Source organism: Tinamus guttatus, unplaced genomic scaffold (assembly GCF_059628265.1).
Source record: "Tinamus guttatus ecotype Peru unplaced genomic scaffold, ASM5962826v1 Tinamus_guttatus_pri_ptg000150l, whole genome shotgun sequence".
NCBI lineage: Eukaryota > Metazoa > Chordata > Aves > Tinamiformes > Tinamidae > Tinamus > Tinamus guttatus.
In genome coordinates, this window is record NW_028288684.1 from 13,139,246 (window position 1) to 13,163,773 (window position 24,528).

General features: G+C 33.0%; 1 protein-coding gene across 1 annotated transcript in view; it reads right to left on the reverse strand.

Annotated features, from left to right (window-relative positions):
• DYNC2H1 (dynein cytoplasmic 2 heavy chain 1) overlaps nt 1-24,528 on the reverse strand; it is a 134,256-nt gene that overhangs the window by 54,644 nt on the left and 55,084 nt on the right. The window contains 16 exon segments of the mRNA XM_088522367.1: nt 61-136; nt 1,757-1,912; nt 2,863-2,973; nt 4,037-4,162; nt 6,806-6,966; nt 8,006-8,078; nt 9,735-9,866; nt 10,975-11,052; nt 11,773-11,823; nt 14,729-14,794; nt 16,175-16,264; nt 17,203-17,346; nt 18,371-18,505; nt 19,653-19,772; nt 20,940-21,103; nt 23,385-23,508. Coding sequence (XP_088378493.1) covers nt 61-136; nt 1,757-1,912; nt 2,863-2,973; nt 4,037-4,162; nt 6,806-6,966; nt 8,006-8,078; nt 9,735-9,866; nt 10,975-11,052; nt 11,773-11,823; nt 14,729-14,794; nt 16,175-16,264; nt 17,203-17,346; nt 18,371-18,505; nt 19,653-19,772; nt 20,940-21,103; nt 23,385-23,508 — 1,807 coding nt within the window.

Genomic DNA, 24,528 nt, shown 5'->3' on the forward strand with positions numbered 1-24,528 from the left:
AGACATTTAGAAGAGTTAAGTGATGATGATCAGTTAAGCTTTTCTTAAAAAACTACTTACCCTCAAAGAGTCTATCAATAATGTCGAAGCCTGCGCGGAGATCAGATAAAGAAAATTCGTAGAATTTGGTCCAACCCTAGAATTTGAAAAGAAGTAATAACAAAAAAAAATTACAAAATTACAATCATGAAGCGCAATGAAAATATTATGTGGTTACTCAATAATGTATAATACAGCACTGAGTGAAAGAAGAGACACTTTTTCTCCTCTAAAGTGCATCTTTAGAAACATTCAGTTGAGGTACTGCCATAGAAATATCTCTACCAATGCATTTAATTCTACACAGCTATACAAATTAGAAACAATTAAGTATGAAGAACTTAAGGTTCTTTTCTTCCTTAACACACTTTATGCTAGCTAAAATTTCCTGACAGTTGTGATTAGATCACTCATTTAATTATTATTTTGTTTCTGATGGCTCTTTTTTATTTTAGTTTTATTTGGATTTTAGACTTACCCTCCTTATTTCATGTCACTTTTACACTGACAGAAAGAAATTACAATGAGAAAAGCAATCATTTCTATTCTTACAGCAGGAATGCTGACTGCCAGGTCAAGTCTGCAACTGGTTAGAATATCACAATCAAGCAATGTGCCAGCTGCCAGTCATCCTGAAGATCAATTTGAAATTCATTTATAAAATAGAAGAGTTTCTCAGTGTCATTAATTTGTCCAGCAATGGTAAGAACCAATAACCTTACGCAAAACATAAAATAAGCATTGTGCCAATCTGCAGATGGGACATACAGTTACAGGAGAAAGAAATATCCTTATCTCAAGTGACATAAATCACTTGGAAACCTGATGGCAAATGAATATGAACTTGAAGACAGCCAAAACACAGGTCATGTGTCCAATCAGCACTTGAAATGTTTCCACCCCTTCAAAGTCAGACTCTTTGCTGAATGTTACTGAAAGGGGCAGATGATTCTACAACTCATAAACTAAAAAGAAGCTAAAGCTCAAAAGTTCCAGTCTCTGTCAGATCAAACCCAACAGAAGGCAGGTTATTTTCATCGCTAATCTAAATAAAAACAAACAAGCCATAGAATGCTTTTTTATTTCTGTTAGATTAAATGCCCACAGCAAGAAAGTATTTAAGCTTTAAACAAAAATTTAGCTGAGGGAGAAAAAATGTATAGTGTTGGAAATCCGCTATAATCCTTATATAAATGAACATATTCCCCTGTTATTCCTTTTCCTTCAAGAGGATTTGCATCCAGAGAGAAGACAGTCTTGCTGGATCTTTCTCCAAATGTCTCCTCTTTTGTACAGCTTCCACTATTCAGAAGGCATAATTGTTACTTGCAACAATTCAACCACGCATGTTTCCAAAGTGTTTAGAAACCAGTTACTACCTTGCCTCCTAGAGAGGAGATTTACTTTTTTCCTGTCTCAAGCAGGAAAAATCCACAGAATCTTTTCCATGGGAAAAGATCCTCCACCAGGATCACTTAGGACACAAATCACATAATACCTGCAGTGCCAGGCAGCAGGCACTTTACAAGGGCCAAGAATTCAGGCTATGAAGATCTCATTTTACTGTGAGTTCAGAGACAATAACGAAAGCAGGTAACGGGAGCATCCAAGTCTTTCTCATCTCTGAACATGACCACACACAAACACAAAACACTTCCAAGTGTAAAAGCTAAGAAATAAAGAAAATTTTGTAAAATGTTAGCAAACAAAAAGTTACCTGAGGAATATAATTTCTTCTTTCTTGACATACAGCATGAAACCATGCTAAGCAAAAGAGAGAATGGGCTCGACACAAATTTCCCTTTCTATTAATTTGCTCTGGCATCCAAGATTCATAGGTTCGCAAGAGATTCTTTTTTAGACCTGGAGGTGCCTGCATTGGAAGGAAAAACAGTTTGTTTCGTGCTTATCATTTTATATTTTCATTTACTGTTTTCTTAAATTATAACTCTTAAATGACAACTAGTATTTAATTCTTGAATCTATCAAATCTGGCAAACATGAAATCACCTGAACAATAAATGGCCTAACAACAAAATGATCCATAGCAAAAATAATGTGAAGATGCTGAAGGAAATTACATTCAAAACCAACTGTTAGGAAGACATAACTACATTAAAAGTATTTAATGTAGAATACTACTCTATCCAAATATGTGCATTTAAAAATAAGTCCTTTTTTATTTTTTTTCCTCCACACATATGCTTCTCTCCTGGTTTTATATCTTTTACAAGCTTTGCTCTCATTTCTGTGATCAGAGCTAAAGCGACCTGTGGCCTCGGTGTACTCTGTAGCTGGCAGAGAGATGCAGTAGATGTATATGATAAAATGTCATTTTCCTGATTTATTGCTGGTAGATACGGCCAGTAGAAATAACCACAGGTAAAGAATAGGTAATAACAAAGATTACATACTAAAAAGTAAAAATGATTGATTAGATACCCAGCCATTTTCAAATGATTTGTAGAAAAGGCAGAGATAAATTTTAAAGAGATTTAAATCACATTAATATTTATAAGAATATTTTCCTTTCATTTGAAAAATGTTAATGTTCGCATGAGTTTACTATAAGTAAAACAAAATTATAAAATTAATCAACAAAATTATAAAAATAATCTTACAACAATTGAACAACTACGTTCAACTACTAAAAACCTTTCAAGATAAATTCATAGCATTTTTGTTCTACTTTTAACTAACAAATAAGACAAAATCTATTATACAAGCAGTCCAAATTATCTGAACTTCATTCTAACTAGAGGTATAATTCACTATGCATATATACAGTTTCCATGCAGTGAAAGCTCTCCAAATGGATCTTACTTCGTAAGTTATTTTCAGGCTTGATTGAAGCAAAATTGGAGTAAATTTTGGATGGACTTCTGCAGTAAGCCAAAGGCGAAAGTTTGGTTGTGGCTGTAGTGTATTCAGTTCCTATTGAAGAGATGTTATTTGCAAACTGCTAACTTAAAAAGTCGTGCCTGGGTAAAACCACTTTACAAATACAAGGTTACTTTACAAATACAGCTACAAATACAAGGTTCACAAAAAATATAGTTCAAGATGTGATGTCTTTACACACATACATGCCTTATGTTCAAGTTCAAAGTTCATCCTTGTTGCATCAAAACATTTGCAACCCTCCTTCCCAATTCTGAATTCAGAGCATAAAAACATATAGCAGCTCCCTCATAAATACAGGATGAAAGATCTTAAAAGAGTTGGACTGTGGGTCATTAGATGTGTGTCCCAGGAGCCAAAATTGAAGGGCCCATAGCTGGACTTCATGTCACTGATCACAATCCTCTGAGCCCAGCAGCTCAGGTTTCAATCCACTTCACTGAGATACTGCTAAGTCTGTATTTCATCAGTTTGTCTATAGGAATGTTGAGGGATATGCCCTAAGATATGTAAAGGATCCACAGTCTTGGCACAGGATATTTAAGAAAAAATACAATATGCTAGTTCAAGCAAAATCAGCTGCAGGGTGTCCTGCAGTTATCATGTTTGGCTAGAAGACAGCTAAGAGAAGTTAGTCGTAAGCTATGAAGCTTTAACCTACACGTGAGAACTAAAGTGAAGCTCCTGGATGAAACTGGATTATATATAGGCAGATATCTCTAAAGAGGACTTTTAAACATAGGAATTACAAGGACTCACACTTCTAATGTAAGGCAGGAGAAACATGCAAGAAGACATGCTGAGTCAAACATCAGCAAATGTTAGTCTATATTAAATCTAGTAAAAATTTTAACACCTTCAGTAGTGTGTTCTCCAGAAATAAGAAACTTCTGTTCACATTAAAGAAGAAGCTGATTTCAGATTGAAGAATTTAATATTCTTCAAGATTAAAAACCTTCAAAGCTTTTGTTTAGCATCTCATTTTTCCACTGTTGGAATTTTAATACACCAGCATTGAAATGACTGAATGCTTCAGAAATATTGCAGATTAATCTTTCAGTTCTGTGTTTCTAACACATTGTCTAGTTATCCTCACCTTTTCCAATACAGGAAGCCAAGATATAACAAGATGCAGGTTCTTTAAACACAGCCATTCGCCATTGCGCGCACATTCCTTTAACGTTTGAATGGCTAGGTCAGCTTGGCCTTGGCCCATTGCAATCTGGAAACAAAGAAACAGTTGTATCAGGAATTTGGCAGAATTTACTTAACAGCTGAAAACAATATGGTTTTTCCAAGTTAGTCTATGCATGTTAAACAAGGAGATGTTTTAACTATAACCAGAATTTTCAATAAGTTTCTGTAATGTGATAAGTTACACTAAAGTAGGAAAAAGATTAATGAAAATACAGTGTTTTCTTTGCAACAGAACTGACTAGAGCTTTTTTAAAAAACATTAGTATTACCTAATCATGTTATGGAAAGATCATGTATCACTTGTTGACAAGGCACCTATTCCCTGGGAATTCATAGAAATAATTTAAATACCAGTGACTAAACTATAGTAGTGTACAACTGCTGATACTACAAAAGAAAAATGGAAACAAATTTGCTTTTAACTGTAAATTAGAACTTCATTTGAAGAGAAACTATCAAGCTATCATACTGACATGAATGGAGAATGGTTTCCCCCTTTCCAACTGGGAGATAACTTAGCAAAAAGTCTTTTCTGCATTTTTATAGTACCATACTACTGCTAAAGTACATTTGGATCTATAAAGACAAAGGTTCAAAACTAAATTTTCAGTGGAATACTAAACATTGAAAATAATAATCTTTTAAAGTGGCACAGTTACCACAGCAATTACTTTAGACTAATTTTAGAGTGCATTCTCTTTGATTCTTCCCTAAAATTCTACTGGAGGCAATGAGTAACAAAAAATCCTGCACAGAACAGGCTGTAAAGAAAGTGATCCTAAGGCATCTGAAAAGTCTCCTCTTGGCTTTACTGCTATTTACTTCAACAAATATGACTTAATAAGATTTTTTTTTTAATCCTAAAACCGTAATGAATCAAATAAATTTGAGGTCTTTCTATAGCTTTGTATGATGATGAAGGCTGTCCTCTGTTTGAGCCAAACTCACTGTGATATCTCCTAATAGCTAAAATAGTCAAAAGAAGACAAATGAAAGAGAATAAAGACACCAGACATCATAGTTTCACACAGCACAAATTCAGGGGTCTGTTTTTTTAACCCTTACAAGAAATGATTCATCAGAGAAGAAAAATATAGAGGACCATGTTCTACTTAGAATGTTTGAGAAAGATCAGGAAAAAATAACACCATCAAGATATTTTACTTAGTAGGACAATTTCCAGATGATGCACCACTAGAACACTGAACTGTGTTCAAAGGCCTTGCCTTGTTACATCCTGTAAGTCTAACGTGTAAATGACATTTAGAGCTAACCAAAAAAGATAGTAAAGTGTCAGGAGAGGTATCATGAATAAGATATATGCATTCTTAAACCCTTCAAACTAGACAGAATGGCAGTAAGATATAAAACTTAATAATTTGATGGGAAAAATGTATTATACCAGTGCACATTCCAGGAAAGGAACAATTTCAAGGACCGTTTAAAAGCAACATTAAACTTGACATTTTTCATTTGTATGCTAACCAGTGATCATGTAGATAACAAAGGCCCCTGAATATTTTAAATGGCAGAGGGAAAAATGTTTTATGGACAGATATAAAGAAGTGTATTAATACTGTGATTTGAAAATCATCTTATTTGTAGAATAATTCTGGACCTCAGCAAGTGTTAGCCCAACCTACTGCTGAAAGCAGGATCAGCTATGAGAGATCAGACCAGATGTTCTGGGCTTTGTCCAGTCTTGGAAACCTCCAAGGACGAAGACTGGAAAATCTTTCTGAGCTATTTGTTCTGATAGGGTGATCAAATACTGGAACAAGTTGCCCAGAGATGTTGTGAGATGCCCATCATTGGATATGTTCAAGACTCAAACGGACGAAGACCTGAGCAACCTCGATGTCCATTCCAACCTATATCGTTCCACTAGTCTAACATCTACAGTAGATTTCTATCCTCCCTTCCTCCCTCCCTCTCTCGCTTCCTCCCTCCTTCTTTCTCTTTCTTTGTCTTTCTTTAAAGGGTTGTTTTCAATACCTTGGAATACATCAATTTGAAATTTTTGAAGATTTCTTCATAGTACAGCTGTTGTTCGAAATCTGCCCAAGAAGAATTATACTCACCAAGTTCCCTTTTTTGTTTAAAAACTATGGGAAGAAGTTGCACTAATGAAAAAAACATCTGTCAAATTGGCAGGGCAAATACTTTTGGCGATGAGTATTTCTCAAATCAGAGAGCTTCACCACTCTGTCAATCTTACAGCATTTTTTTAAACTGACTTGAAATATCAAACTCTTCTTCTGAAACTCCTATCAAGTACTGATTATTCAACATTTACTTATATCACTTCTCAAATAATTTCCCAAAATTCACAGAATACTAAAGTATTCATAAGCATTGAATTTCTGATTTACATTTTCTATTAAAAAAGGAATACACAAGTTGTATAAGGAGAGGAATTATTAAATCCACTTTTCATTAGCTTTTCTTTCCTGATGTTTGGATTATTCCTCATGTTTGGATTATATTGGATATTGGATATTCCTCATGTTTTTTCCTCATGTTTGGATTATACACTTTAATTATAATACTTGAGCATCCATAATAATACTCATTTTGTTTTGGTCTCTTCCAATCCTTCGTCTCCTGTTTCCCTTCTCCTAATCAGAGGAATCCCCTCTGTTTGTCAGTATGCTTATCCAAAACTGACCTGATGGTAGCACTCAGTACTTCTTTCAATACTGGCAAGTTCTTGCAACTCTTGAGAAGGATCAGCACCAGGAGAAATAATTATCAAGATGGGCTCAATTTCCAGAGTCTCTTTATACAGACGTTTCAAATTCAGAGGTGGAGGAGACAATTCCTTTATTCCTATAATCAGAAATACCAAGTTAATTAAATGATTATGCAGGATGGAGTGTTCTGTGGAAGATTTTTTCCTGCTATTCATATAACAACATAAACTGCTGTAATATTTTTTTTAAGACTAAGCCTGATACTATTTCTACTGTGGTTTTGGTTGTAAGGTTTTTGTTTGTTCTGTGTGATTTTTTTCCCCTCATGTAGAAAGCCTTTAATGTAGCTTAAAAAGAATATTGACCTGCTTTAAGCAAGGCACTTACTTATACACAAACCCCAAACTACATGTCTAAATGGATTATAAGTTCAAAGAATTTTAACCACATATTTCAATGTCTTTTCAAACTGGTTCTTAGGCAGACAGGTGTTAGTTACATGGGTCATCAGGAAGCAGAGCAGGATACAGAAGCGTAAATCAGTGACATCTGTGCCACAACTACTAGAAGATGCCATGTACTTTTTCTTGTGGGATCAGTCTGCTCTTAGACTTCTATTATTGTTTCCATACAGAATAATCCTTTGTAACATGGATGTAACAAACCGGGTTGGCCTATGCAGAGACCCTAATAGATGGAACTAAAAGATAAAAATCACTATCAGTCAAGATGCTTAGACAAAAATTGATCAAAACTAATTTTCAAACATATATTCATTTTGTGTTTATTAGGAGTGTAAAGACTTTAGGATTGTAAAGGCTTTTGACACTGCAAATGGTTCTCAATGCCCATTTAATTTTTAAACAAAATGCTGCATTTTAAAACTGGCACAAAACCATTCTTTCTTAATTACTGTAGTGCTAAAGAATACCTTAACAGAATCTGACATATCTTTTACTAAATTTAAAATCACTACACTGTGCAGGCCAAACTATTCGAAAAGCACTTTATAACCATAATTTACAGAAACAAAAACAGCAAATCTATTTGCAGTATTTTTTTTTCCAAATTCTAACACTTAACAATTCCATAAGAATTATAAAATAAAATACGCATACTGCAAGAGAAAATAAGATTTTATCATGTGGAAACACTCCAGTGAAAAAATAACTTACCTAGAGCTTTACATGCAAAAAGAGCCATGGCACTCTGTAGCCTGTCTGGTCTGACAGCCTGGACCACAAGTACCTCAAAATAAAAAATATTCAGAACAGTTTAGCATGTAAAAGTATTTTATGACAATAAAGAAGCAAGACTTTTCCAAAAGAATCTACCTTCTTTAAACTTTAAACTTAAACTAGATGGAATTAGGAAAAAAATACATGCTATGTTGGCAGCTAGAATGATATGAAAATAAACTTAGGTTCATACTGTTCATCTATAATTTACACCTGTATTCATAACTTCTTTCCTGAAAAAATAATGGCCTTGTTTTTACTGATGCAATATAGTCAAAATCAATTTTGAAAGCATTTCCTCTGTTTAAGAGCAACTTGAGAGTTTTATAACACCTCTAACATATTTTCCTGAAACAGTCTATTTTCTATGTTTCTAGTACTTGAAAGACTACAGACCATGAGCAACTGATCAATTCTGATACAGAATAAATTAAAAATTCCTCTCTGGCTACCTCATTTTCAGTTACTTTCTTGCATTATGTTGAGTGCAGGAAACTGGAGGCAACTAATTCTTCAGTAGTAAAGTCACTGGCCCTATTGATTCTATTCCCCCACCTACACCTCTGTAAAACACAATTTGTGTTAAAACACAATTCTGAACCTACAACAATATTCCATTTTCCAAATCTGCAATTATTTTTGTTAATTTTGGAAGATACTAGTGCTTTAATAAAATTTTTAAGAAAGTACTACTTTTAAATTCTGAAATACATCTGTATTGTTATTAAAAACAAATTGAAAATAAAATAAAATAAAATAACTTATCAATGGCACATAAATCTGACCAGGTAGTTTCAGAATCTTTTTATTAGGGCAATCATGCTTTCCATGCAATGACCTAGGCACATAATGTGTTGGTGATTCGGTGTTCCTATAAATATGTAACAATTTTGACAATGACACATTGCCCATCTTAAGTTTTGCTGTTCTGCACTTTAGCAATTTTTTTTTTTTTTCTCACAAATCAGCATGAAACCAGAGGGTCACATGCTCCAACCCTTCTTTGGATACAGATGGCCTTAATTTTATTTGAAACTGCTTCAAGTGAAGATCACAACGTATTTAGAAGGTAAGTAACTACAACCTTTCCTCCATAAACATAAGAGGGATGAGATTTTTCTCTTCCAGAGCAGAATGATCCCTAACTAGAACGAACCTCCCTCTCTAATATTCTAGGGTTCTTTCATTACTAAGCTTTCAGAAATGTAATTCAATGAATAAAATTTGAAAAAAGCAGTGATCTTTACAGCATTTTTGTGGGTTTCAGGCAGTTATGCAAGTTTATGTGCATTTATTGCACATTAGCACATATTGCACATTTAATGATAATCTAAATTAATGATGCTCTACAAGCAGAGCAATTCAGCAGTAACAAAGCAACCAAGAAACAATTTTAATTCCTATTCATAAAATTAAATCTGGGAGTATTAATAAGGAGCTTGTTAACTTGCAGCCAATATAGCAGACTCAGAAGACTAAACTTATATTGCAGAAAAAAATCCTTATATTATTTTAAATTAAATTAAACTATTCGAGTTATAGAACAATGTAGATATTATTACTGCTTAACAGCCTGAAGGCTTAATTCCTGAGATGTAAAATTTATCTCAAATTTTCAATGACAAAATCATAAATATTTTTAAATAAGTTTATATTAAAACATTACCTGCTGAAATAAAGAAATTCTATTGACAATGGAAGATGGAAAGTCTTGTTCACACACAGAGCTCTGATAAAAAGTGCGCCACAGATTTTCATCTTCAAAACAAAGTGTCCGATAGAGATCAGGGAGAGAAGTCTAAAAAGCAAATAGTAAATATTTAATAATAAACAGTAGCCATTTGGACATAGAATAATTTAAGTAATTAACAAATATGACTATGACTTTAACATGGAAATACTCATACATACTATACATTTTTTTATTAAATTGATCATCAGAGGTAAAGAATGAAAGGTACGATTTAAAATCAACCACTTGTATATTCCCTAAAAATGCTAAGTTTGTATTTTCTCTGTATTTTTTTTTTAATTTTTAGGCTCTGTTTTAAAACTTTGGTCCCTAACAAAACTTTGCCCCTGACTAACAACGATGCTTCCTATTGCAATTGTTCCTGATCCCTCATAAAGAGAAATGAAAGATAACAATCTCTGGGTTTAGCAGCCCAAGTCCTTGCCCAAGACCAACGCTCTTCCTTCCTGCTGCTGAGGTATATGCAGGAGACAAAAAGCCTCCAGACAGAATTTCAGGGATTTATATTTTCACTTAGTCCTGCTCAGATCATCAGACATCAACACAGACTGTTGCAGGAAGAATTAAAGCAAATAAACATTGGTTGGTTTTAATATGAAGTTAGTTGATACACCTAACTCTGAAATGGAAATCTGATAATTAGAAAACTAGTTTCCCGTTTAAACATCTATGGCATCTAATTCAATAAAAAGTAGTTTGTTAAAGTTGTGAAAAAGCCACTACATAACAAAAACCTGCAACTTTAACATTCTTTGCAGTTTTTCTCTCTGTATATTTTTCTGTCTTTAAAAATCATAATAATCTTTTATAGGCTTTACAGACTTACAATATTTCCCAATCTTGGTAAAATTCATTCACAGGGTCATTTACATTAATTAAAATACATAGTTATATGGGGTAAAGAACCACATAAAAAAGCTCATAAAATTGGGATGAAATAAAATTATTAATAAGTTGGTAATTTTCCAAGTGAGGACATATTAGATTTCTAGAAGATAATAATAAATAACAAAACATTTTCATCTGACAAATATTTGAGTTTCCAAATATTTGAGTAGTTCAAATTCTAAAATTCCAAATATTTGAGTAGTCCAAATTACTATTTTCTAAAACCAGAGACTAAGTTAAATTCAAATTATTATGTGATCTATACCTTCAAAGATGCTATGGCCCAGGCTCGCTCCTGTTCTATCCAAGGGGGAAGCTGGTCACGAACGCTCCTTTGTGAATCCTTATTAAATTATACATTATATGTAAAAATATTTTATTTGAAAAAAACACATAATCAAACAAAGGCAACTGATAAAAATCTTCTCAGAACTCTTTCCATGTTATTTTACGTAATAATGAATAAGTGGTATAACAAAACAAGAGCTACCAATAAATTTAATTTGAAATAAATTGTTTCCATCAACATTTGGTTAAGTATTTCAGCTTTAAAATATTCTATTATTTAGAGTATCTGTATGTCATATTCACACTCTAAGAAGATTTCTATTAAAAACAAGTGATTCACATGATTGGCCATTTGCATATGCACTCTGAACAAGTGACTTGAAAGATTACTCCGCTGAACATGTTCATAGTCATGAACAAGTTCTTCAAACAAAGTGCAGTTCTGGATAACTGACCAGACAAAGCATCACTCCTAGGCACTTCTGCACTGGCAAAATTTGGCCAGAGCTCTGCTGCATCCTTGGATGTCAGAGATGGAAGAAATTCTTAAGATGAAAAACGTAGCTCAGCCCCTTATGTTGCACATCTGCTCTCATTCATGGTCAGAGTAGCTCATTTCCATCATGCTTTACTACTATGTTAACTATTACTATGTAAAAAGTTAATTGTTCTATATGAATACAATTAATAAAACAATATAGTAAGTACACAAACACAACCTTTCAGGATTTAATTAATCTTTTTGTTTCAATATTCACAAATAAATGTAACTTACCGATTTTTTTATGGTATCTCCAATGATCACACCTGTAAAAGTGTCCCATTCCTAGAGGGGAAAAATAAACAACTCAGAGAAGCCTCAGGGTATCTTAAAGAATAAAGATTAATGCACAGTATTATGTTGGCAAAACAAAAGGAATTCAGAAGATACGCAAAATAAATCCTAGATTCTGAGAGCTAAGACATTTTTAAACTCTAGGCCATATTAAAAGTATGTATTTCTTTTTGCAGAATCCAAGCTAAATGATCGGAATACTTTATAAGAAAAGAGAGAAAAAGAGAAAGCCCAGCCTTCCTCAGTCACTGCAGCTCCCACCCAGGCACGCAACAACAGACCAGGAAGAAGTCTGTTGTGAACACACACAGCTGGCAAGGACAGAGCCCTGTGGGGGCTGGTAACAACTGTGCATGGTTCGGTAACAAGTGGTCACATAAAACAGGTAAGCACCCAGTTCATGTTTCAATATTGTTTCATGCTGCTGTATGCAAAAGTTGCAATTACTAAAACAGAAGTCATATTTACTGCACTAGGTTGATATCATGTATAATTCCGTTTCATTGGGAAAGGGGAAATATATGTGCGGAACTAAATCTTTTAAACTTAGTATATGTATCCAGAAAGGAGGGAGGTAGGACTCTCCTGCAGTAAGGACATGTACAGAATTCTCCAGCACCATGGTAACTCACTCACATGACCATGCTAAAAGGTTCAAAAGACATAGCTTTCAAAGAATAACTACTTCATTGTCATTTTCCTCAATACACAGTTTGTACAATCTCTCTTTTCCCCAACGATCTAATTAAAATAATTTCTATGTTTAAAGAAGAAAAATATTGATATTATTCACTTGTTTAAATTCTTGAGTATATTCAGATATTGCTGGAAAACGCATCAGATATAACCTATATTAAGCTGGTTAAGAACTGTAAATACTTGCTAAATGGTAGGAATAAAGACATAAAACAGTGCTCACAAAAACTTAAGTCTATGTAGGCAGGTTTTAATATAGTCAGAAAAGTATTTGCCAGCTTCTACCTTGATACATTTTCAAACTCAAGGATACAAAAAAAAATGCAGGATACTTTCAGAAGCTGAAAAGAATTAATACATATGAGTTAGGAAAGTTCTAACAATGAAGAGTAGTCAGTGTGTGTCTCTACTAATGAGTTTAATTTGAATTATCTTTATCAAGCGGCCCCACTAAAAAAAAATTTTGGGAATTCACTTAGTCAATCCATGTCTGACACAGAACTACACTGTATTAATCAAGAAATTTTGATAAATGTTTCTTAAATCTTTTACATTAGTCCCATAGCCTCCAGATTATCAAGTTGCATTGCTTCCTTCAAATTATCTGATTTTCATCCTCTTCACTGGATTGGGCTCTATTCTAACCAGTTGAAACCTACAGCCATCTCCAGCTTCTATTATAGAAAATTATGGGTACTCAGAGGTATTCATTATGTACACTACTCAGCCATACCTAAGCAACTGTATTGAGTCTATTATACATATGTTTCACTGCATGCAGAATTTATAGAATTAACTTCATTATGTAGTAGACAACTAAAATACTGGCATCTCTGAGCCAGTTAATCTGGGCTACTTTTAAATGCAGCGCATAGAAGCAGGCAATTTTAAGGAATAATCATCTGACCTATTTTTGAAAACTCATTTATGATTAAATTAATTGCTTCCTTGAAGTGACTGTTTTTCCTGTTTCTGATAAGACAGTCTAGGGTAAACAGATTAATTTAATCTTAGTTACCAATTCTGACTGTTCATGACCCCCAAAAGCACCATCTTGCTGGAGACACCGATTTCACTGTGGCCTTCTAATTTGAGCAAAAGTATGACCTAACACGCAAAGAGTCCACTCTATGCATTACTCAGCATGCTATTCTCAGCATGCTATTACTGAGAAGTGCACAGCATCTTGAAAACGGGATTTAGCACTATCTTAGCTCTGTTGGATTTTTTTTTTTTTTTTTGTGAGTAGGACAGCCTCTAAACACAGTTAAATATAACATAAATTAGGAATTTTCAGATTAGGCTTTATTCAGACCAACGTCAAATAGAAATGTCATGTGACACCTCCCTTCTTTTTATGAATAACAAGTAATACAAGACTTGCCTCAAAATGGGAGGGACAGCCATTTGTTACTAAATGAGGTTTGAATCTATACCAAATATATCGTAGACTATTATCCAAAATCTAATCCAGGATGAAACACCATTCCAATCAAAGATGGACCACTACGGTGCAAAGAATGCAGTTACTCCAAAAGGACACTGTCTCATCACCAGCCCCAGGATTTTTTCAGTATTAAGCACTGAAGAATCGTTGGATAAAATGCACAAAAGATAATCTCATTACTTCTCCTGCCAGGAAGACCTTTTGTGCTAAGTGTCTACAACAGTGAGTAGCAGAATCAGACTAATTTCTCTCTTGAATTTTGTTTTCTGCTTATCCACACCAAGGGAGGATGTATGAACAAACCTCAGTTAAAATAAGCAAAACAGACGTATATTCATCTTTATTTATGGAGAAATGTTTATATTTTCTAAAATCATAGATAAATATTGAGCCACATAATCAGAGGAAGCACTCATACGGCGCCTGCAAAAAAAATGCAAGAGCCCTCCAGAACGAAATTACATGTTCCGGCCCAAGAAAAATTAGGTCACACAAGCAACTTTTTTTCAGATCCCTGTTTGGAAAGCAACCTTCTACTCACCTTTCTCATGATAATCTTCAACTCTGAACCTAATACATAAAATTTTAACATCCATAATTTTTGTAAAGTACCTATCATGTGCTTACCATACAAGCACACAAATCTCATATCTTAAGTCTTATTTTTACTGACAAAGATTTTTAATCTAATTATGTACTCCTCGGGTCAAGTTTAAGTAAATCACACGGGTAATTTTCTTCTTCACTACTTACATTCTCTTCAAAGAGTTCAGGGTGCATTCCTCGTACAAAATGTAGAGCAAACATCAGCTGGTCAGCCTGAAATAAAAGCAGAAAGAAATGTATTTATATACTCAGCACATGTCACTTTTCTCCTTTTCTCATGAGTGAAGTTAACTAACAAAATTTCACTAATTAAACACCTGTAATTCATAGTAGAGGCATAGTGACACATTTCCTAATTCAAAATCACTACATATGTCTGAAAACTAGAGACCAATGTTAATCTAATTGCTACATCTAACTATATATAAAAAAGGGGGAAGAATCTGCTTGGATAAAAGGCAAAATTTGCATAGATGAATGAACAGTTTATTATTTTCTCTCAAAAGTCCCTGTCAGAACACATCTTATTCTAGGCGGACTATTGGTCTGGCATGGAATTCTTACATTTTTAATATCTTCTAAATACCAATTTAAATTTAAAATCTTTCAAACTTGAAATCTCCCATTTGCACTTTGTTTTCAAAATCTTTTCCAACATATAAAAATAACATTACAGACTCATGACTCAGGAATTTGCCTTCTTCCAAGTTCATGGAAATCCACCAAAAGTTTGACAAACCATAACCCTTATCAATAACACTATTTTGCATCCTAAATCTCTCCACATTTCTCCATTCTCACTAATCAAGCTCCAGACTTGTATAATTTCTTCTGCTGCCCAAATGATCTATGTGTATTATTAGTATGTTAGTACTTGCTGCTAACAAAACAAACACTTCCTGATATAATTGCTCTATGTGAAAGTAAGAATTAAAACTGAACGTGAGAGGCATTACCTACCATAGGCATTCACTAAGACAGCAAGAAGCCATCTAATTTCAATGCTGAGCAAACAAGAAATACACTAAAAACATTATATGGAAGAACAGGGGAACAGATGGAGAAATAAATATCAGCAGGTAGAAATTTGAGGAAGGAAGTAAAAGAAGAGAGAGAATATTTCCATATTCTTTGGTTTCCTTTTTTTTTAAAAAAAGAAACATGTAAATGCACAAACTTTCATAATGACTGCTAGATCAAAAATTCTTACTTAAGAAATGCTAGAAATAAGTTTGAATAGAATGAAGACTGCTCAGAAGACTGAGAAACCCAGGACATGCTAAATAACTAGAATGATACAGAGATGAAGAGCTAAAGGTCAAGCAGAGATAAGTAGATTAAAAAGTCTTTGTTCATTAAAAAATTGAACTGTAAAGAAATGTGCACAAGCAATTTCAATGTCTTACCTTAATTTTCAATGCTCAATTTTACATGTTTAATTATTGAACTTTTAATTTTTTGTATGCATTATATATGTACTGACACAACATTTCGTATCTGAAGTAGACCAAGTTTTGTTGATGAAAGAACTGTTTTAAACCCAATGAACTGTGCACTAAAAAAAAAAAAAAAACAGGAAAAAAATAATCCTACCTTAAACAAACAACGACAAACGTATTCATAGACCATATGCTTCAATGACTCAATAAGGGACTTCATTCTTTCTTCAGTATTACCTGAAGTCTAAAAATAAAATTTGGACTTAAAATTCATCTGAAATAAAAAATCATTTTATGTACCTTTTTTCTTTTCAAATGTTAATTCTTAATAAAAAAACCCTAGAATGAAATAAAACCTGGTCTCTATGTGGCATCCATTATTTCTGAAAACATGATTTTTTTCCACTGAGCTCACATGCAGCACCCAATGTGATGATGATGTGTTAATACATAAGCTTTAAGAATTGAACATTTGACCTTGAACATTATGTCTTTTAAAATATAATGAATCTGTAAGATTTTGGAAACAAAAGCAAAAGGATGGACTTTGGAGACCAAAACAAAAAGTCAAACAAAAAGAAGATGCATCATTACTTCTAAAGAACAAGGTGATAAGAGATGAAATCAAAAATGTGCTTCAATAAGAAGATACTGGCCACTAGAATACCAAAAAAAAAAAGGTAGAAGAAAAGAAAGGTAAAAAGGAGAAAAGCACAGGCTGCTCAAATGCTTACAGGCTATATAAAACAAATAGATAAAGGTTTTGATCTTCTTTCAAATATTGAACCATGTAAAATTATGGATCTTTTATTATTCTAATTCTTGCTGACAGAATCAGCTTTCTTTGCACATTAGGTCATTACCGAAGACTTTATTTAAATAAATTGAAGTTGTTATCAGCCTTGAGTTTCCTAATTTGTTTTAATCTTAAACAAATAAAATGCCTGAAATTGCAAACAGGAATTGCTTAGTTTTCAGATGGTGCAGCAATTTATAATTCATATATCATGTAAGTAACATAAAAAATTGTCACATGTTCTAAATATCGTTATCACAATAGTTAGCCACTACTACTTTTTATATGGCATTCTCTAAAAATCCTCACAGCAACTCCTAAATTCTAAAGAACAAAGAAGATTCTTCTTTTCCTGAAGCTGTGAATGTAGCAGAAAAATCGAATACCTGCTCATTTTGAAGAGCTCTCTCAAAAAGTCGTAGGAAAGCCGCCAAACTAAAACGGTACATGTTATTAATTTTGGACAAGTCAGAAATAATAAAGTACATCTTGCTAGCACTCTCAGCTAACGGGAGATAGGCATCTCGCTCCTGTGGATAAAAGGAAACAATAATCAAAATCAGTCTGTTACTGCCACCTATCGGTTATTGCATATTGTAATACTTACCTAGGAAAAAATAGATTAATTCCACTGATTTAGAAAACAGAATCATTTCCTAATCCTCAAAGGAGGGACAAACACCCCAGACATCAACACAGCCTTTATTATTTTTACTTTTTTAAAGTATATTATTTTAAATTATTTTTCAATAATATTTTGGAATGAAGAATTTTTGGGGTCAGTGAAGCATGTTCCCAGCACAGAACATTTCCCAAAACTCAATAGCCACTTTATAATTTAACAGATTAGAATAAAATACAAAAATCTGTAAAGTTTAATAAAAGACATGAAGGTAAAAGAATAGCCTCATATCTTCTTTCAACTTTTGCACTAGCAAGAGATTTTTTAAAAACAATGTCCATATGACCCGTAAAAGTCAAAAGTCAGCCATGTTATTTCCAAGAGCAGAAGGCAAAATATCAAACAAAATCAAAATCCATTATACACCAAGAAGACCCTGGGGAAAATTCATATAATTCAACGGGCAGGCTTCTTCAAATTGTGTAGATATTTAGCAAGTGTAAAAAAAATTAATTACTAATTACTAATTATTGTACTTGCACATGTCAATTACCTCTTCCTTCAGAAGAGGAATTTCTCATCATAGTAATCTTGTATGTCTGTAATTGGGATGAAATTTTTTGGGTCACTGACATTTATAACAGAAGATCCATTATTTTAGTGGAACTAGCATTTCATACTTGTCCAACTTTGAAAATCAGACATGAATATTCTCATTTCAGGCTTTTTTTTTACACCCAAAGCAAAGAAACATTATAAAAACTGAAAACATAACTTGGGCAAATTAATCAGGAACTAATTTATCCAACAACAACAAAAAAAGCATTTTATTATTCTTTTTACAAGATTCATCTAGTAATACATACAACGAAGAGCTATTTTTTAGCAGGAGAAAAGCAGCAGGACAAGATTACTTTTTAAAAAATTTTTACCTGATCAAGAAAACTCTGAAGTCTCTGAGATTCCACAAGTGACTCTTGGATGAGTGCACTACTTGCTTTAGTCTGATTCAAAGATTCAATCAGATCCTTATTTTCTAGTATATTGCCTTGTGATGTTGCAAGTGTCTGAAAAAAAAATACTTATAAAGCTACAATCAAAAAAAACATAAATTAACCATACTGGAAGCCATTCTTCTTTCTGGTCTCTAAAAATATCTGAATCACTACAGGGATCAAAAGAGTAGGGAAGCAAATGGAAAGTCCACAAACCAAGATATACTAAAGAAAATTGTAAAATGAAACAACCTGACAACAAACTATCAAAATCCAGAATGCTAATGCTTTCTGAATCATAAGTTTTCAATAAGATTTGGAGAAATTATTTCTATGATCAAACTCTTATGCACCAGCATTATCAAGGTAAATAGAAATGTCAGAGGAGGTTTTTTTTTTTTTTTTTTTTTTTTTTTGTAATTACTATTTTGACCTGAAAATGTCTAATGGTAACGATTTTTCCTACTTAGACAATCTCTTCTATACGAATTAGTTCTCATTTTCAACTGAGAAGAACATTCACAATAACAAGAATTCCATTTTATTAATCAGAGATCTTCAAAAGCATTGTGATTACCCTTCATTTCCTAGGTCTCCCTGTGCAAATGCTTTAGTTAATCTACTAAGAAATGAGAAGAGCTTGAATAAGTCATATAACATTTTTACTAATTTTCAGTACAGACAATTGCTTCAGCTCACTTCAGCTGTAGGTGAAAAAGAAACAAGTCTGATGCACATTAGGGAGTAACCTTATTATCTTTCTTGTAATTGCATTATCTTAATACTTAATGCCATCAAAACATTTTAATAAGAAATATTTGCAAGATACAGTCAATTTATCTACATTTCTTAAGTCTTTTTAAAAGAGTAGTCACAACTACAGAACTTTTTAGAAAAGTAAGTGATTAGTTGTTCTATTTATCTAGTATTGTTTTTTTAAACATTTTTTTCAAATGCATTAAATTATTGCTATCCCAACAATTCAAGTATTCAATTTTGATGACGCTAAACCCAGTGAAGTTTTGCAGGTTCACGAAAGTTGCATATTTTCTCTCTTTATGTCTCCAAAAACCCTGGGTAAATGATGCTTCTATTTTCTCAAATCAAAAAGACTGACAGCTCATTATTCTCAATATTTTCATCATCCGCGTTTAAACACTAACAGCATTAAATCTACCTTATTGATCTAAAAGGTATAAAAAAGTTAAATTTATTTTACCTCCAACAGAGATTCCTCAAGTTTAGCTAACTGTATCTTCTTGTCTTCTTCTTGCTGTAACAGTTTTGTCTTCTGCTCCTCCAAATCAGGTTTTTCGTGCTGAATAGTTATAGCCAAAAGCTAAAAATAGAACAATTTATTAAATAAGACAAAACAAAAATACATATTTCATAATATATATTCATTAATCATACAGCAGTGTATATCTCAAACTTTTGAAAGTAGATTTCTGAGGGTTTTTCACCAGACAAAATGTTTTCCAAATGTGTGTAGACGTCTGTGATACCCTACAATGGAAAATACAGCTGAAGAACTGCAGTGAGCCATAACCTTGTCAGCCAAGTTGAGATACCCTGGGGCATTTCAGAAGGCACTAGATGATTTTAATACAGACACCGATTCACACCTTTTTACTCTGAGATCCTTCTCACCCTTCTCACCTTAGCTGGAATCTCACTTGAGTTTAAACTTTACAGTCTTTATACGTATGCATATTGCTATAATATGTAATATGTAAATAATATGTAAAAAAAAGTATGTAATGATATTCTCACAATATGCAAAAGCAGACAGAAAGCTCACACTGGGAAACACTGGCAGTGAAGTTCCTTCCAACAAATATATGAAAAGGGGGCAAATTTACTTGCTAATACTGTATGACACTTCCCTATCTCCAATGAAGGGTATAAAGTCATATGTCTATCTGCACTTAACATTTTGAATCACATCTTACTTATTACTGCCTTATTTAGTTTCTATTCTCTGTTAGCTTGGGGAAAAAAAAAGGTTTCATAACAGCTAAAAACATCTTTTCTCTGCACTCTACAGTCTTTTTCCTAAATATTTCAGATAAAACCTAGCATTTTGGAGGAAGTGAAATATAGAGCCTTTTCATTTCATTACATTTTTTTTGCAAGTAAGCAAATTGTTTGACTAAGACACTGGAGAGAAACAGTATTAATAATTCCACAGTATCATAAATGAACGAAAACCAGAATTTTAGAGAATAATCTATTGTAACTGAAGCCAATGAAATAGTTTCCAATTTCTTTACAGAATGAGTAAATTTTGTTACATCTCTTGGAATTATTACTTGGTTCCAAAGTGCATGAAAACAAAATTTAAAAGGTCAATTTAGAATCAATATTTATTTTACCATTTACATTTGTGATCTAGAAAATATCTCCATGACCATTAATGCAAAGTGGGTCATGGGGCTTCTATCAGAATATGGATATATCTATAAATGTCCAATATAAATACACTGTTATTATTCTATACACCTACCTGTCCTCTTAAACCACTTCTTGTTGTGGTAAAGTTTACTTCAGTAACAATAGAAGAAGCATCAGGTGGAATGTAGGGATTTGGGTTCCTTGTTGATAGAAAAAGACGAAATTCTTCATTATAATCTATCATTTTATCACCTATCTGTATAGCATAACGAGGTCCTGTAAATAATAAATATAAATGATATTCTGATCCAAATATCCTACAATTATCTAAAAATAACTATTATTTGTGTAATATTTTATTACTATTAAAATATTAAACTTATTTATAAATTGTTTATAAAGAAATAATAAATGATTATTATAATTCATATTAAAATAATTGAATATAAATATAGTTTATGTATAAATATATACATAGGTATATTATAATAAATTATTTCAATTACATCAGGCAAGAAACAACTCATGTAATTTCTGTTGTGATGGTTTTACTCTTGGTTTATACTCTTAGTTTCCTGGCATTTTTCAGTATGCTTGTTCTAGAATGAAATTATATTTATGGCCTCTCATCACCCTCTTTCCATTATGGAAAATTTTTATTTTAGCTATGTAGATTAAAAAGAATAACTTTTGACAATTTGGGAACCAGAGTAAAGTTTTCTCCTCATGATACTGAAAAAGGAATAGAATTATAACATGAATAGCTTTGAAATCAAAATTCTTATCCAGAGATGGTTCTGAGGTGGAACAGTTGGGTGCTTCTCTGCTTTCTCTGCTTTTAGCATTAGAAGCAGAAACTCAAAAATACTGTAAGAATAAATCTCTTTCTAAAACACTGGTACAGATGAAAACAACATACCAATTTTGCCTTGATGCCAAAGACCAACACAAATTTTAGATCTATGCTGTAAAAATGTCAAGGAGAAAATGGCAGCTGTACAAGGACAAAATTATTGAAGTATAAATTCACATTTATCTTAACAGGTAATGAAAACATGCACAGTCAAAATAATGCAGAGGCCTCTTCCCCCACTACAACCTCCACATTTTGGCTAACAAGAGGGTACTTACAAGTGAAGGGGAGTCCAAACAACAGCTACTTCTCACTTTTCAAAAAACAACTTCCTAGTTAGACTTGCAAAGACCTAGCACTGTCAGAGCAAAGAGGCCACCTAAGGTATTATCAGCAAATCCAGTGAATAAAATTGTATATTTTAACTTAATATGCTTTCTCCAGAGTTGTGCAGACATCTTCACCTATTAATTTGATTCTTTCAGTAAAATCAGTTGAGATGCAGGTAATATTGTATCTCTGCTTCCCAAAGCCCAGCAGAAGCTAGTGAAATCCACCAGCAGTGAAGATGTCCTGGCTCCTATACATCCTTTAAGTCACTAGCTGGTGGTGCTCTCCTCCTCTACTGAGGACAAAGAGGGAAGCACAACCCTAATGGAAGAATGGTAACTGTAGTAAAATTGTCTTTTTTTAAAGAAAAATCTGTCTCTATAGGGGATAACTCTATTTAAGCAGATGTAGAGTGTTTTAATTTATTTTTATTATGTATTTTTGTTTACAGATTTACCGTTGCCTCACACATTATTAGATTGCAATATTTTACTGGACAAAATGACAGCCATAAGGGGTCTTGAACTATTTTCAGTGCTCAAACTCCATGCTGTAAATTACATGCACCAGCTGTGCTACATTCTGAGCAACTAATGTTTGAGGTAAAAATGCAATTATTCAGGAGAATGCAAGTATATTTTAATTATAATAATTTGGAAAGTATTTAAAGATATGTATTGTTGTATTTTTTCCTCATTCATTCAGTTGTTTAGATATAATTCCAAAACAGGCAACATAATTCATACTAAGATACCAATATTCTTACTATTATCTTAGCTAAACCTTTGACAGTTTTTTCATATCAGCCTTTTAAAAACATTGGAATCCAAAGCTGTTTCCCATGAAGGTAATGTAAAATATATAAGTATTTTTGTTTCCTTTCACTGCATCAGATAAAGAAATTCCTTTCCACTGAATTCTACCACTGTGTTTATTGATCCTCCATTCTAATATCATCTCAGAAATAATTCTGTGCACCTTTGAGAAAAAGTGACATCTGAAAACACTAATTTCTAACTGCACAGTCAGTCATGTAATTTCTCACCTATTTAAGGTCCAAGTTTATAAGCAAAAGTATCTGTTTGAAATTACCACTACAAATGAATTTAACAGTTAAACTGTGCAGAGTTGATAAAAATAACCTATTTTAATTAAACTTAAAGTATCATTAAGTACTTTTCAGAATTTCTCCCCTAACAAACAAGAACATACCACCAATGTATTTCATGTCCTAAAATATTAACAACACATTAATATTAAAGCAGAAACATAAGCAATGTTCTTGTTTCCAGAAGAATTAGGTTTTATATAATGCATATATTCCAAACCTACAAACACTTAGAATATGCACTTTTAAAGATGTTGAACATTTACCTTCAGCAACAAGATCTTTCCTTAACAAAGGATAAAGAACAGGTTCTACTCCATCCACTTCCTGTATAATAAGTGTCTTCCCAAATCTCACTGCCAGCTCAAGAGTAGTTAGGAAGTTGGTGTCCTGATAACCAAATAATAATAATATTAATAACCTTTGATCATGTTATTTTAAGCATTAATATGCTGATAACTTAACAGTGAAGAAACGCACCAAAGCTGTAGAATCTTTTTAACAACGAACAGGAAGACATAACAAGTAAGTATTACTAAGTCTAATATTAAGGACTCGATTCACCTACTGAAATATAGACAAACTATTTTGGATGCTTAGTTTCCAGCTGTGTGCCAGAAGTGCAGCTCTACCCTGGGTCCTCTGCCACAGCTGTCAGGCCCACCTGCAAGGTTTGGTAGCTAGTTACTAGTGAGATATGGGTCAAAACTAAATTAAAACTTACTGGTAATGAAGTATCTAAATGAACGGGTTTCAAATTCTCTGAAGTTTGATTTTAGACACTGTAGGTATCTAAATATGCATTTGATGTTTATTATGGTCAATGGAGATCCTGGAAAACTCAATTAACAGATTCTAAAAATCAATCAAGCCAACTAGCTTGCAGGAGGAGCATTCAATTGATCAGACATCCAGTGCCATTCTAGGGTATCCAAAACATCTTCATGAAGCTGGCAGGGAATTGTGAAAGATCTCAATTTTGTTGCAACAACACCTTGAGGTCAGCTGAGATTCACTAAGGAACCTCAGCTGGCACAAGAAGTCTGCTTATGTGTAACTGAACGAAGGCTCCAACAAGCACGTGAATATTTATGTGTACAAAATTAACCCTAGCTGTCCTAAAAACCAACTGAAGCCCAATCTAACATTTACAAACATATAATACAGTGAAAAAATTACATCAAAAAAGCACATATAGACTCCTTGGACAGTTCAAACTGAAACCAAGAATATGAAAGACCTCTCTAATTTAAAAATCTTTTAGCACCTCCATCTCTTCAGAAAATAACAACAGTCTTGGACAGGGAAGCACAGAGAGGCAAGCTTGTAGAGGTAACACTAAATGTTGATGTCCCAGTCTTAAATACTCTGACTTCATTGTTCAAAAATATAGGATCAAATTTTTGAACT